Genomic DNA, 16,622 nt, shown 5'->3' with positions numbered 1-16,622 from the left:
CTGTTCTGCAAGAACAAAAATGCTACTTCACAGTCTTGTGTTTTATAGGGTTTGCCTGGGCCTATAGGAAATCCAGGACCCAAAGGAGTTAGGGTGAGTGATGTTCATTTTTATGTTATATTTGCCTTCAGCTCTGGGTAAAACCTCCCTGCAATCTTACATATAAAGATGCAGAAAAGGGTTCTTTTGAGTGATGCCATAGAAGAACCACTTTTGGTTTCCTAAAGAACTTTCAGTGGATGATTCTTTGAATGTGAAGAACATTTTTAAAGATTGGAGAACCTGTACATAATGAAAAGGTTTTTACTGGAGCCATGCATCCAGAAACAGTTTAGGTTATTTCAAGAGTGTAATTTGTGAATTACATGTTTTTACAATGTGATTGAATGTTCTAGATTCTGTGTCCTTTAATATCTGAAACTCAACGAAACTGCCCAGACTTGCAGACAAATAACTCAACCAGTTTGTGTTGTATTGTCTTTACTGATTAATAATCCTAAAGATGTAAAGAAAGGCACAGAATTAAAGAGGTTACATTTTTAAAATGTGTTATAGTCAGTCACCAGTTGCACATTGTTGCTGTCATCAAACCACATAAGTCCATTGTTTTAGGGTTTTATTTTGATATCACTTAAAATGCTGGTCTTTGCACTTTTTGAACATTTCATAATTAATTGACCAACAGAAAAAATGATCAAAAATTATTTGAAATAAAATCTTTTTCATAAATATACACTATCTTGCCAAAAGTATTCTGCCTTCACACGCATATGAACTTGAGTGACATCCCATATTAAACCATATTGTTTAATATGATGTTGGCCCACCTTTTGCAGCTGTAACAGTTTCAACTCTTCAGGGAAGGCTGTCCACAAGGAGTGTGTTTATGGGAATTTTTGACCAACAAACAACCTTGTTCTGAAAAACAACCCCACACCATAATCCCCCCTCTACCAAACCTTACACTGGGGACATTGCAGTCAGACAAGTACTATTCTCCTAGCAACCGCCAAACCCTGACTCGTCCATCAGATTGCCAGATGGAGAAGTGTGATTCATCACACCAGAGAACACGTCTCTACTGCTCTAGAGTTCAGTGGCGACGCTTTACACCACTGCATTAGACACTTGGCATTGCGCTTGGTGATGTAAGGCTTGGATGCAGCTGCTCGGCCATGGAAACCCATTCCATGAAGCTCTCTATGCTGTTCTTGAGCTGATCTGAGGGCCACATGAGGTTTGGAGGTCTGTAGTGATTGACTCTGCAGAAAGTTGACGACCTCTGCACACTATGCGCCTCAGCTTCTGCTGACCCCGCTCTGTCATTATATGTGGCCTACCACTGCGTAGCTGAGTTGCTATCATTCCCAAACGCTTCCACTTTGTTATAATACCACTGACAGTTGACTGTGGAATATTTATTAGTGAGAAAATTTCATGACTGGACTTGTTGCACAGGTAGCATCCTGTCACGGTACCACGCTGGAGTTCACTGAGGTCCTGAGAGCGACCCATTCTTTCACTAATGTTTGTAGAAGCAGTCTGCAGGCCTAGGTGCTTGGTTTTATACACTTGTGGCCATGGAAGTGATAGGAACACCTGAATTCAATGATTTGGATGGGTGAGTGAATACTTTTGGAAATATAATGTACATCACCATTTGTACCTTCTCCTGAAATATTACCATTTGGTAGATGCAAGGTTTTGTTGTGACAGCAACAGTATGTTTGCTGTTATCTGATCTGTACTGTCTGCTGACAGCCATCCTGTTTAATATGAACACTGCAGATAAAGAATGTGGAGGCATTAAGTAAAAAGTGTATAAGGACATCAACAGTGTTTGTTATGACTAAATGTCTAGGGTTAATAATTACAAATCACAACAGCTGTATGCTACATTATACTTGTATTTTCGCAGCCTTTAGCTGGACATTAAATGTGCATTTACTCTAAAATAAACTCAAGCTGTACAAAATTTCGTCCATAACTGCATTATTTAATCTGCAAAACCTGATGTTCCACTAATAAGAAGACGGCTGTGGTCTTATAAAGAAGCCTAGCCCTGTAAACACCATAAATCTGCTCTTTCTATGGTCAGAGAAATTTCCTCTAATAATGGTTTATTGTTTCATTAGACAGAAAAAGGAAAAAACTGCATTTAAGGTTTTCATGGAAATTACTTTGTACAAAGACTTGTTTTAAAGTGAGGCTGCTCTTTTGTATGGTGTTGGTACAGTTGCTTTTGTTGTACTAAAATTGAAATGAAATGTTGTGTCCATTTTATTCAAATTTCTATATCTTCTCATTCAAAGTCTTGCTAACCCTCGGAAGTTGAAGTTATCACCAGCAATAAGCAAAGCATGATGGATTTGGATGTTACTTATTTCTCACTTGTAGGTGAATTTGTGTCAGATAAAATGTTGCTGTTCATGTGTAAAGAAAAAGCATTCTTCACGTTTTGCCACATTAGCACATTGAAGCACATTGAATGGAACATGTCAGATGTGCAGAGCTGAACCTGCCAATGCAGAAAGTAAATCTAATGTAAATGCAACTGACTACATAGTCACGTATATAGCTATGTTATTACATTCAAATGGTGTTGCAATCTGACTGTAATAACTCTCAGCTTCTAAGGGTTAATTGTTGTTGTCTTCATTTACAACATAATCATAACCACAATTCCTTTGTGTTTAGCCCAGTGTCGTCAGCTTTAGCCACCCAGCCGGACGCCTCAGTGATCCCTGGCGTGAGGGTATGTGCCCTTGGACTACATCGTGGAAGCCAGCACCATGCAGTCCATGGGCATATACACTTGCCTCAAGGTCTTGCTCTTCATGGAGACTTCCCTCATCCACTGAGGCTATCTGCTGGACTTCTGTAGACTTCACCTGAAGCTTTAGATTTAGCTTTAGCGGACCAGCTCAGAGAGATAGGACCACATATTGTAACATGTCTCTCTTTTGCTTACTCATTCTCTCCTCTTGTAGGGCTTCATTGGAATGCCTGGTCTCTTTGGTCTCCCAGGACCTGATGGAGAAAGAGTGAGTCTAGCTGTCGATCCTGACCTTTTAGAAAGCACATGACTCTATCAGCACGGTTAGCTCTTAAATATGTTCCACTGCCATTTTACTCTGGGGAGTCAATGAAACTCTGAGTCATCGAGGCTCAAGTTCATGCTGAGACCTTTTTTTATCACCAACATAACGTAACAAGAAACATGACCTTCCTAAATCTGGGGAAGGTTTTAGTGGAGTCCCCTGAAGGATGAGTGGCAAGTTCTGCTGATGAAAGCCTCCATTCCTTGGTTCGTAACAATCCCACAGGCATTTCCACACAGTATATTGTCTATGTTAGTGTATTGGTATTGGTGTCACATGGTTTCCGTAGTTAATATTTGTAGCAATATTGATAGATAATAATCTAACTGTTAACTGCACTGTGTGTCTGTGCTTCAAAGTGTTTTGAACGAACAGTTGAAATTACATAAAAACTAAATAACCTGTAAGTTTCCTCTCTGGTGAATAATTTAGTTTACAAGAACCTGATGTTCTCTTTAGTGCTATTTTCTGAGGTGAAGGTGGAACAAAACAGTTATGTCAGTTGTATAAGACATTGTAGACATTCTCCATTAGACATTAGCACAGAGTAGCAGTACTCAGAAAGAAAAGGTACATTGGCTTTATTAATGCAGACCTAGATAACATCTAGATATTGTACGTCACTCTGAATAAGAGTGTCTGTCAAATGCTATTTGATTCTGTGATATACAGTACTGTAAAAATGTGAGAGACCAGCCTTCAATTATTAAATTTACAATTAAAACATAAATAAAAAATAATAATTCAGCATCAGAAAAAAGCAGAAAACATGTATTTAACCGAAGTAATTACACGAAAGTCTTAACAACATTTATAGAAGTACTTAGTGTGACCAACTTTTTCCTTTATTGCAGCATCTATTTTTTTCTAGACATTTGCTTCAGTCTTAGAGATTGGTTGCATTTTCTGCATTTTCCAATACAAGTAGTACCAAACACATTCATTGATGTTGAGATCTGGACTCTAAGGTGGTCAGTCCATTGTTTTGAGAACACCAGCAGCTTCTTTGTTTGCAAAGAAGCTCCAATTTTTCTTTTGTTCTCTATTTTCTTCTCTCAGTAAGAGCTTCTTGACAGCTAGACACTTTCAGACTCATAGCGCTGAGTTGTCTTCCCGCAGTGGAAGGACTGACAGAAACACCTGTGGATTTTTTTTGTATCTGAAGCAAGAGTGGAGCTTGATTTTCTCCTCTCCCTCAAAAATGAAAACTTTAAGTGTTGTTTATCTGATGGACAGTTTTCATTGTCTTTTAGGTTTTACACAGTTGTAGTTGTTAGTAGTTCCATTTGCATGGTTGTCCAGAGCTTCTCTATATCTTTTAATCATTTTTTGAACTCAGTTTTAGAAATCCTTGTTTTTTCACTTATTTTTTGTTTTTCTGTCTAATCTACCCAGAAATATCTCCTCAATTTACTTAATGGCTGTTTTGACTGCAAATGGGGTGAATGAGGGTTGGTCTTTAACTTTTGTGCAGTACTGCTTTAAGAAAATAATATGATGTAGAATTGATATTGAATTTGATTAATACTTCCCACAAGCCACTGTACTCGCTTTATCATGGTAAACCAAAGTGCTCGTGCTGTATGCAATGTGTGTTGAATAGGGGCACGCTCCACTAAAACCACAAGGATCTCACGGGCAGCGTGGGCTGTCACTGCTATATCAATATTTGCACAGGGTCTTTCAGTTGGTGGAATTCCAGCCTGTCCTACTGTGTGGGAATAGTATTATAAGCTGCTCAGGAGCTGGAAGAAGGTCTTCTGTGGATTAGCAAGATCAGGTCGCTCGTTTTCAGGCTCCGGAGGGAGGGAATTTGTTGTGCTATGATAGAGTCTCTTTTGTGCGAGAGAGAAGAAAGGAAAATGTGCATTTCAACACGGACACAATACAATACATACCTCCATGATTGCTTATAAATTGACTCTCTTTGCTTTTTTTCTCTGTCTGTCTCTTCTCTGTTTCTCTCTTTTCTTTCCTGTGTTTCTCTCTTCTATGCAGGGTATTCCTGGTGTTCCTGGGAAGAAGGGCAAGATGGGTAGGCCGGTAAAGTTTTCTCTCACCATCCTCTCTCTCTACAAGCCTCTGTGAATGGCATGTGTTTTGGTGTTTGTACTAGAGGTCTGCTACCCGTCCCGAGCCTGACACAGGCTGATAGAATATAGTGTTTTGAGCCTGGCTCAGGCCGATTTTTCACGTACAACATTGGACTTGGGTCGGGCTTTGGTGTGTTTTCTAAAGAACTGATTTTCTTTTAAGGAATATTTCAACATACATTTAGTACACCCTTATACATTTTTCTCTTGCGCATGCCCTGTTTACAATAGTCTAGTATGCATACAAAAAATCAGTCTTGCTACCTGTTCACTACTGGTGAAAAGAAAGAGCAGCTGTTTGCAATTCTGAATAAGTCAGGGACGCCTTTGTTGTGGAAATATGTATGATTGTTGTATCAGCTGAAAAGCACATGTGTCACATACATAGTGTAGAAACTGTGAAGGTGGACCAGCACGTCATCTCTTAAGCTAATGTTTACCTCCTCACACCAAATCAATGATGGCTACAGCTCAGCCTTTCTGTCAGTCAGCAAAGCAAAACACTGTAACAAGTGCATCTTCAACAATGCATCATTATTTAGTGCAAGCAGGTTTGGGTCAGTTTCAGGTTTAAAATAGAGCAGCGTTAGTTGGACTTGGTTTGTGTCTCACAGTTGCAGTTAGTCCTCGATTTTGGGTTTCAATTTTAAGCCTGTTTAGACCATTAATGTGTACCAGGATCTGATTGATATGAAAATATTGTGAGCAATACTAATTTTAAGGGACTAAAATCTGTACATACATATACACAGTTTTGCATGTGACTGTATAATATATTTTAATTATAGATTATAGTTTTAGTTAAAAGTGTTTACTGAATTGATGCAGTTGTTGGTTATGAACTGTGAATTATATTTGGCAATTTTTAGCTGTAATTTACAATAGATTGTAACAGGGTGGAGCTTCCCAACAATCATTGTAGTTTTGGTTACTGTTTATTAGGCCTACCTTTTATTTTTGTTATTGTTCATCAGTTTTCTATATTTAAAAAAGGCAATTTGTGATGTAACGTGTTACCTCCCTCCTAAAGTTTGATTTCCTTACGTTTTTGGATGCTTTTCTGTTATTATTTTCAGCCCTGATTGGGTTGTGTTCATATTGGTCACTTTGGCCTCTGTTGCTGTGATAAAACTGAGTAGGTGATGACTGTCCACTTTAAGAGTCTCTGTAAAAATTGCAGGCAAAAAAAGAAAAAAGAACATTTTTCCTTCATCAAATTTCAGTTCAATACAAGACAAGCCGCTAATTATTGGTGCTCTATTGGTGGGCGTTTTGCAGATAGTGATAAACCTCAACATCAGTCAATGCTTTCAGCCAATCGATATTCAGTCAAGCCCTTATATGCCCTGCTGCTGCTGTGCCTTGTTCGATGGTAGTGCTACAAATCACAGCAGCGTGGAGTTCTGAGATTGATCTCAGAGCTGGGATTTTATGGGGCCTCATTCAAAGAACAATCTGGAGAGTTTTCACTGCATGAAATGCGTACCCTGTGTTTAACTATAGCCCGCATGTCTCCACAAGGCATCACTGTAAATCAGTCATTGTGCTACTGCGCTGCTGACACAGTTGAGGCTCAGTGAGCTAAGTGCTTTCACGGGGCTGTTCTACACTCTCTGTGTCAGAGGTGGAAGTGAGTGTTTTCTAAGAATCTTAGCCGTCAGACTCATTCCCTGATACTGCACTAATCTGTCTGTCCACAGCAGAAAAAAAGCTAAACTGACCTCTGTGAGAACCTGCTGAACTCACTATAAACATTTCAGCTCAAATTAAGAACACCACGCTCACGACTGTTACTGTTTTCTGTACATGTCAGTTTAGTGGAGCACTGTTAATAGGAGTGTGAGAAAGAATGAAGAAGGAAAGACAGAAGAAGTTATGAAAGAAAAAAAGGAAGATGGAATGAAAAGAGAGGGATATTATTAAGTAAGGAAATTAATGAAGAAAAAAGAAGGAAAGAGAAAAGAAAGAACGACAGGGTGCAAGAAAGAAGGAATGCAAGTAATGAGGAAGAAAAGAAGAAAAGGAAGGAACAGAGGAAGTAAAGGTCAACAAAGAATGATATTAAGAAAGAAAATAGGCAAGAAAGAAGCAACGAAAATGAATTGAGAAAAAAAAGCAATGAAGGACAACCTGAAATGAGGGAAGGAGGAAAAGAAGGAGAGAAAGAAAAAAAGAACAATAAGATGTAAGAAAGAAGGAAGTAAAGAAGGAAAGGAAGGAGCAGAGGTAGGGGAAGTAAATGAAAGACAGCAAAAAATGATATATAGAAAGAAAGAAGCAAAGAGAAGGAATTAAGAAAAAGAAAGGAAGGATAAACAAACAGGAGGGAAGGATGAAAGGGAAGAAAGGAGAAAAGAAGATAACAAATGAAGGGAAGCAAATGAAATTAGGTAGATGAAGAGCAACCCAGAATGATGGAAAGAAGGAATGGAAAGGAAAAAGAAAGGAAAGGAAGAAAGAAGAATGGAATGGAATGGAAAAAGTAGGGAATTAAAGGAAAAATGAAGGAAAGAAATGGAAATGAATGAAGAAACAAACGACAAGGAATGAAAGAAATGAAGAAGGAAGGATAGGAATGAAAGAGTGTCTAATCTGACTCATAGCTTCATAGTGAGTCATGCATGCGGTTACATCCTCCTTATTCTTTATCACCCTGCCGCGCGTCTCTCTCTTATCTGTTGCGCTGTGCCTTTGGCAGAGGACCGGAGGATGAACAGTACTTCCTCCATTGCGTATCAGCACTCAGTCTAGGCTTAGAGCAATGACTACCATACTGTGAAACTGCATGTTTTACTTCAGATCAGTGGAAGGAACTGATTACTTTTTTGGGGGTGTGTTTTCTCCATGATTACTTACAAATTTTAGCCCAAAAGCAGTGCTAGACAAGCAGTCGCCTGTTACATATAAACAGTTCTCTTCAGGGCTATGATGCCTTCTGATATATTACCACCACAGTGTAACAAGTCTGGGATATTTCTGTTGCCATAGGAAGATATTTGGGTTGCGTCCATGGAGGCAGAAAGTGTTCCACATGGATTTGAGTGTTGAGTTTGGCTGCCTCACTCACACACGTCCAGCGCACGACAGCATACGACGTCACGGCCCTGTGTTCGCTTATATAATGAAATAGAAGACGGAGGAGAAAAGAAACAGCACTGTCAGCAGATCCCTGGCGGTCTCCCCCTCACTCTCTTTCTCTCTTGCTCTTTCTGTCTCTCTCTTTTGTGCGCTCGGCTTTTGCCAGCACAAGGAAACACTCAGCCTTGGAATTTCCTGTGTGGCTGATAGAAATGAGCATCGCACTCATTACCGTGACTTTATATGAGCCTCAGTTTTTCAAAAACTCAAAACAGAGTACCTAGTCCTGTTGTAGTTATTAATTAAGCAGCCCTCGGATTGCTGCCATGCAGCATGTTGACACTTTATAGCAGCACATAAAAGTTTGTGAAAGAAATAATACTTCATTTTAGCTTCTGCGAAGCATTGGTTTCCTTCACCTTTCACCAGGGGTGATGCTTTGTGTAGTCTCACTGCAGCTATATTTGCTTGAACATGACTCCTTTGACTATTTCAAGCTGCCGAAAAACTGTTAAAAGTTCAAGATTTAGTATTTCTCCTATGCTGTGGTTACACCTTGGAAAGCGTACCAGTTCTGCTGAAGCCATTTCAGTCATCACTTTTTACTACAAGTGTTTTCAAAGGCAAGGACAATTTGTTCTGCACTGCAGTCATTGTGACTTAAAGAAACAACTTCTGCATGTGTATTATTTAGAGATGCTGACAACTTTACTGGCCCATCACGCCTGATAACAACATTTTAAGCACCTCCATTACTCTGCCTGCTTGAGTCCCATTACCGGTTTGGCCTAAAGAAGTTGTAGACCTACTCATTGACTTTTTATGCTTCACTTTCCTCTTTGCTACTCGTCTGTGGTGTGCTAACCTATAGGAAGTGCTATGTGAGGATTTCCTTTTTTGTTGATTTTATTTGAATTTTATTCCGTTTTCTGTCAGAATCACTACATAGATCAATAGTTGAGATGTAAACAAAGTTAATCAAAGTGGTTTGAAGTGATGCATTCTAGAAAAAACTTGTGGACTTCTTAACAGTGGTGATAGGAACGAGGGATCGCTTTGTCTACAATGAAAATATAACCCTTTTTATTCACTAACCTTCAAGAAAAATCAGTCACATGCAGTTCAAGTGATTAATCAACAGCTGGCGTGTTCGTATATCATATTGTTTTGGCCTCTGGTACTGTCCCCACTATCTCTGTGAATATAACACTCTTGTAATCACACACACGTCCATTAATCCATTAACGATAACAAGGTATGAGACAACAACGTACACAGTTGGTTTCCCAGACAGGGCCTAGTCCTGGACTACGCAACATGCGAAATGGACATTCTCCACTGAAATGTTTATGTAGTCCAGGACGGGGCTTAATAAATGTCGAGCCAAGAACCTAATGTATCAAAAAACAACATAGATATTCAACACAAGCCACAAATCTTTGCATTATTTAACAACACATATTAAACAGTGGTGAAATTTCCAATCTGTCCAGCATAAAGTGTGAAAGGGTCTCAGTTGAGGCATAGCCTATTTTTTGTGGTGCTCTGGGATCCTGCAAATTTGGGAATGCTGCCTTAAGAATGCTGGGAGCATGTCCTGTTCATTCATCACATAGATATCTAAACTGAACTAATGTTAGCTCTTTAGCTAAGAACTTTTTAAGAAACTTTTTTTGTTTCTGTTTACTATATTTATGTTTGTGTCCATTCTATTGATATATGGTGTTTCTACTAGCAAAAACAGTTATTTTTAAAAGGTTTTCAATAATGTGCTTTGGTATTTTTGCTCAGTAGCTTACTGTATACATTTGTTTTTGTTTCTTTTGGTTTCATTGGGTGCCCTGGGAACCCATGTAATAAAGAAATGATATTGATTGATGTAATTGCACGGTACATTATCAGCATTTTAGATGTTTCATTAAACACAGTAAATAGGGTCAGTGCTACCACATTTGTGCTCAGATGCAAGTATGATGCAGTAGCACTGTGGTTTGCTCTGCTAAGCTGTGGTATCTCTTGTCTGTGTTTAGGGCTTTCCTGGAGATTTTGGCGAGAGAGGACCTCCAGGGCCTGACGGAAACCCAGTGAGTATTAACACTGTGGCCATGTGGCCAGCAACCATCTTTAGCTCTGGAAACAGTTGAAGCTTACCTTTCTGTCGCACATTTCATTTCACATAAATGTTTAGATGTGTAGAAAAGGTTAATATTGGGATCAGACTTTGAAGCCAGGGTTTGATTTAAACGTATATTCTGAACTGCAGAGACATATGTGTGCACATATGTCTCATAGAAATGATGCAGTTTTATAGAATTTGTGAGTATTTTTAGTAATAAGTAATAAGCCTGCAGTTTAAACAGTTTAAAGAGTTAATTTGAAAGAAAACTTCTGTGCTTTTAACCTCTGTCTAATGCAACTGAAGGACTCCATTGACTGAAATCATTTTTGTGCAACTTGTTCATTGATGAAAACGTTGAGTAAACAGATTTTCTGTTCTTTTCTAAATAAATGGAAATTATTAAACGTACTGTCTGTGGTAATTGGCTGTACAATACAGATCTACACATATAGAGATTAGGGTGAAAGGTGCTGGTGTATTCTTTAAGGTTGAGTTTTATAGGCACTCTGTGAGTTTAGTTATAAGTAATAGTATCATCAAAACCTTTCAGTCTTGGACTAGGCCTAATCTAAGTCCAGAAGACCCGTGAAGTCTTCTAGAACTTTACTTATACTCCTTTTGCCCTCCTGCTGCCCTCTTCCTGCTCGTCCTGCACCACTTATTACACGAGCTGCCTTGGCCACAAGAATCACCAATGGCCAATAAATACCGCTACTAACTGCCACCGCCAGCAGGTCGCCCAGCAACCACAGTGTCCGCCACTGTAGACCTAGAGACGCTTGTAATGAGGAAGTCAGCTGTCACTGCTGGAGCGCGCTGCAGAAAGCTGGGTTTGCCATCAGACAGATTTCTTCACTTCTAATAGTTTTCCCGTATTCTGGTTTTACACCCAGCATGTCTACTTTACCATCAGTTACATGTTTCAGTCCATGTTTTTGACAGCTCATGTTACGAATTTCAGAAGTTCTCTGGAGAATCTAGTCATTCTCTAAATAAACTCACTGCTTCTTACCTAAATTCTACCATTCTTAAATAATTTGTTTACAGTTTAACAATAATAGTATATGTAGTAATGACAGCAAGTGACAAAGTAGGTTAAACAAAGTTTGCAGACAAGCAGATGTGAAATGTTTTCATCTTGTTTGACTGTACTTAGAGGTCTGCAGTTATTATTGTCTTTTTACTTCATTGCACAATTACATACTTAAGTACTTTCACTTTCAGTTTACATTCTGTGTTGAGAGATTCAAATCTGCAATTTCTTTATTTTTTGTTTGTGTCCAGTGCAAGAAATTGCAAAAATCAGGAAAATTATAAAGCATAGTTTAATGTCATGAACATGACAGGTTTTTTCAATCCCAGCTTGAAAAAATTTAAATGTCTAAAACTTAATGTTTCTGTCTTTTTTGGATATGCAATGATACTAAAACATTGATATACAAACAATGATGCTAAAAGTAAAACCGAATCATTTAATTTATTTAAATTGATTTTGAAGAACAGATTCCAATTGTAGTCATGCAATCTTCTCATCACTGCAGCTGCAAAGTTTTGAGATAAAAAATATTTTCACAATCTGTATACTGATGTCAGACTAAGTAGTTTAAAGCTAATTATTAAAATATGTGTATTTTGCAAAATACAGTGTTTTGCAAATTTATCTCATTACTACAATGCACTGACAGCGATTAGGGTTTTTTCTTTTTACTTGTGCTGCATAACATTTTGCTGTTTTGGTTCACATCCTTAGAGTTTACAAGGAGAACTTCCAGGATTCAAATACAAATGCTTTTCTCAGTAAAATAAGCCAAAAATTATGCATTTCAATACTGAGAAACTGAATGTGGAAAGAGTGCAGTAATGAGAATTAGGATAAAAATGTCAAAAAGCTTAAAATAGAAAACTGAACTCCAATTTTTGCTGGAGCATATAGAGCTCTAGTTAATCTACTAAATTATGTTAATATTTATATATGCATTATGCTTATGACACACATTTTTTATGAACATGTTTTAAGATGGTTCTGTGAGAATGACCCAGAAGTGCTTCATTACAACTGACATAGACCTACATAAACATAAATGAACACTTATTCCAGTAGGATTCATTTGTCATAAAGATTGCATTTGTGAACTTCAGTGTCAGGTGACAATGATTTTTTTCTGACATTAGTTTGTGTTCTGAGTCTGTCAGGGGTGAACTGACAGAGTTTGTAGCTCGGTGTATGTCACAGTGACATAATGCTGATAATATGGCATAACATGCCAACTCAGGTGCATTTTACTTGAGTTTCATTTGACTGTTTATTTTGTAAGATTTAAGCCATGTTATATCATCTGTATGTTGTAACTGTGATATACACTGAACTACAAAGTCAGTTGTTTTTACATACCATTTCATTTCATATACTAATTTGTCTTGGCACAACTCAGTATCAGAAGAAATCACCTGACATAGGTGTTAAGTCAACTTGATGTCAAAAGCAAATGACAACTATTGGAATACGCGTTTATAAAATGTTTATGTAGGTTTATGTTACATTTTCGAAGGAATTTCTCTTGTTTTAATGAGCTATGAGCAAGAAATAATTGAACAAAATGAAACGAAGCAAATAGAGGACATATGGGACCTAGGCAAAACACTATTGTCAACTTAAAATGATATAAGTGCTGCAGACTCGAAGCAACTTTACCTGCATGTCAAATACTCAGCCCAGTGTTGGCAGTGCTACAGTAATATCCTGACTGGCTGACCCTCTGAACCCCTCTTCCACCCTGTAACCCTAACCGTTCCCACAGGACAAGAAGTTCCTCTTTCCTATTTCCTCTCGATCTCGCCCCTTCATTCACAACTCATTCGACAAGGGGCTGCCAACCCTGCGACATCTATCTGCCCTCTTTCAGCTCACATAAAAAAGAGAGGGAAAAAAGAGAGTGAGCAAACACACAGGGGATGTTTTCGCGCTGCTGGCGGCTGGCGAGGGAGGAAGTGGCCATGGCAGTGAGCAGCAGGCCTAGGCCCAGGCACAACAAGCCCCTTTCTGTGCTCTACAGTAGGCCTCTGTCACGGCCCCGCCGGGGGGAGATGCGAGCCGCAGATTAGCCTGCTATCAGGGGACAGAGACTGAGCTAGTTTCACCTTCACTACAGAACGCCCCCCCCGCCCCCTTTCCGCCCCACTCACTTTCCCCTGCTCTCCACCTCTCAACTCTGGCCGGCCTTGGGAAAACTGAGCAGTCTCTTCAGAAAAGTAGAGTTTACAATAGAAGCTAATAAGCTAATTCTGCTGTCTCCTAGGGGGAACTGGGTGCACCTGGTCCTACTGGAGTACCTGGCCTTATTGTGAGTATATCTGTGTTTGTAGTTTTAGTGTAAAAATACATCTGAACATCTTTTTAAAACAGAGTTAATTATGATGAATTGTATTAATGTTCAGTCATGTACACTGTTCAAAATAAGAGAGGATCGTTGGAGTGATGACGTAGAAGAACCACTTTTTATTCCCTGAAGAACCTTTCAACTGTGTTTTTTTCTACAGGAAGATACTTTAGGGAACTAAAAGTTCCACAGCATCTCTCCAAAGAACCCTTTTCAGAACCTTTATTTTGAAGAGTGTAGAGGAATTTTTTGCCCAAAATAAACTTCTTTGGCTTTTTCATTCCAAGAAAAACGTGCATTGCTTTTATTGTCAGTTTTACATTACTGTGTCACTAGCTCCTCCAGTCACATTTATATATTCAGTGCATTTTTAAGTCTGTATCATGTCAAAATAATCAAATGGAATCAAACTGAAGTTTGGTGGCATTTGGGATTTCATGGTACACTGAATCATATTGTAAAGAATCCAAATCAAATCAAACAGTTGTGAGGTCAGATGTTATTGCTTGTGTCAAAATGGCATTGGCTGAGTGGTCATGTTCCTGAAGGCTATCTAGGTGATTCCTCAATCAGGGTGCCATTTCTGTGTCAGTCATTGATAAATATTTATGCAGGTAAAGTGTCCTTTACAACAACCTGTGTGCATTTTTCAGATAAATAACTTAAAATATACCTTTGTGCAGCACTTAGAAAACAGTATTTTTAGCTATTTCAGCCCACTATAACTACACATTACATTAAAATAACCAGTAAAGTCCTTTAAAATCATGTTTTTGTGCCTTCATGTGTTAATCCTTCTACCATCCCATGAAACATCCTTTTTATTGAGCCATCCATGATAGATTATTAAAAAATGTCCCTCAGTGTTCACTCATTTAATCATGTTTAATCATTAAATGCTTAAATTGTTAAGAGCTACCCTGGCTAAATCGCCCCCAGTTGTGGAATCACCCATTTGTCTATAATTGTTGAAATGGAATTGTACATGAAAACAATCTTTATATATCTGCATAACTCCCTGGAAAGTTTACTAAAGCCATATTTTGGATGTGTCTGTGTTTGTTGGCAGGGTGACATGGGGCCTGTTGGGATCATAGGTCTTCCAGGACCTATTGGACTCAAGGTAACTAAACATCTTAACTGCTTTTGAAAAAAAAATGCCCAGTGAAGCTCAAATATGCCCTATATTAGTACAATATATTGCAGATGTACTCTATGCCTGTTTTGTGCTTTTCCAGTATGAACAATACAGTAATGTTCCTCTGTTAATATCTGACTTTGAGAATTGTTTCAGTTTACATTAGGCCTGAGTAAACACAAGCACACAAATGGCTCCTGCTGAGGTGAAAGCGATCCACCTCCAGGAGAGCACGGTCTAATCACAAAATTGTTTTTGGACTTCAAACTAGCATTGGGCACCTCTCTCAGTCTTCACCCTCAGCATCAGTGTAATCAAGCCTGCATCCAACAGATTCAGAGCAGGGGGCTAAATATTTCATGCAAAGTAATGTTTACTTAGGAACCCATTCTATTTGTTCCCATAGACCACCGTTTGCTTACTAAGCAACTCTGTCTCCAAACCAGCAAACAAGCATTCAGAGTATTTAAAGATCAGCGGCCCTGAGCTGACTGGATGCGAGAGGTGTTCATGTGTCACTTTTGATGTTTTACAGGGGGTGCTGGGGAATCCAGGAGAGCCTGGACTGAAAGGTGATAAGGTGATTTGAATATATTTTATTAGCTTATATTTATATTTTATTCAGTATATCAGTGTAGTCATGGCAGCAGCTTGTATCTCTGAAAGGTTTACTTTATAGAAGAATGAAAACTGTTCTTTATCTACAGTACTGTGTGAAATTCAGTGACCACTTCTTATTTCCAGTCAGAATGGCCATTGAGTGTATTTTATTTATTTTTAAGGACATAGGATATAAAATAATCCACTTGTACTAGGAAGAGGAAAATCAAAAGAAAAGAAGTGGAAAAGCAGGAGTTTCCAAAACTGGAGTTTATGAATGATAAGAAATCAGATAAACAGTACTCAAAGTTTTCCCCTTTTGAGAGGGAAGATTTTTTCCATAAGGTCCATTTTAGCTTCAAATCTGAAAAAATCCGCAGGTGTTTCTGTCTATCCTTCTAAAAACACATGTAAACAGACAAAAGAGAAGATTGTTTGCAAATTAAACAAAAAAGCTGCTGGTGTTCTCCAAACAATCAAATGACCCCAGAGTCTGGACCCCAGAGTCCAGACCTCAACATCACTGAATGTGTTTGGAGATACTTTGATTGTTGGAAACGGAAATTGCAACCAACTTCTAAGACTTTGGAAATGTGGAAAATATCTCTGCAGATTTCTCTGAAAAACTGAAAGCAAGTCTCCTGAAAAGAGTTAAAGCAGCACTAAAGGCAAGACTGGACACACTAAATCCTGAAAAAAATTGTGCAATATTTAGTTGTTGAGGCTTCTGTATAATTTTTTTGATGCTGACTGAAATGAATAACTTAATGGCCATTTTGACTAGAAATTCGAAAAATGAGGGTTGCCCTTTGATTTTTATGCGTAAAATGTAGTAGCCAGCTGGCATGTGACAATATCATTGTAACTGTTGCGTTTAAATAAAGCTTTAAATAAAACTCAGCATTCTGCATTTTTGGCATGATACCATAAAGGAACCACCTTTTGGTCCTTGAAAAACCTTTTAAAGGATGTTTTGTTTTAAAAAAGCACTCAGCATAAGCCACTCAATTGTAATATTCTTTAGGTAACCAAAAGTGACAATCTAACAACTGTGGAACACTATGCACAGTTTAGAGCATGTTTCGAGCTAGCTCAGGCTATTTAAAGGGACATTTG

General features: G+C 38.4%; 1 protein-coding gene across 1 annotated transcript in view; it reads left to right on the top strand.

Annotated features, from left to right (window-relative positions):
* col27a1b (collagen, type XXVII, alpha 1b) overlaps positions 1-16,622 on the top strand; it is a 120,767-nt gene that overhangs the window by 66,778 nt on the left and 37,367 nt on the right. Inside the window, exons 10-16 of the mRNA XM_017691028.2 lie at positions 49-93; positions 2,991-3,044; positions 5,100-5,144; positions 10,303-10,356; positions 13,688-13,732; positions 14,838-14,891; positions 15,442-15,486. Coding sequence (XP_017546517.1) covers positions 49-93; positions 2,991-3,044; positions 5,100-5,144; positions 10,303-10,356; positions 13,688-13,732; positions 14,838-14,891; positions 15,442-15,486 — 342 coding nt within the window. The remainder of the gene's footprint in view (positions 1-48; positions 94-2,990; positions 3,045-5,099; positions 5,145-10,302; positions 10,357-13,687; positions 13,733-14,837; positions 14,892-15,441; positions 15,487-16,622) is intronic.

This window comes from Pygocentrus nattereri, chromosome 20 (genome assembly GCF_015220715.1).
Source record: "Pygocentrus nattereri isolate fPygNat1 chromosome 20, fPygNat1.pri, whole genome shotgun sequence".
Classification (NCBI taxonomy): Eukaryota; Metazoa; Chordata; class Actinopteri; order Characiformes; family Serrasalmidae; genus Pygocentrus; species Pygocentrus nattereri.
This window is presented reverse-complemented; position numbering and strand designations above follow the sequence as displayed.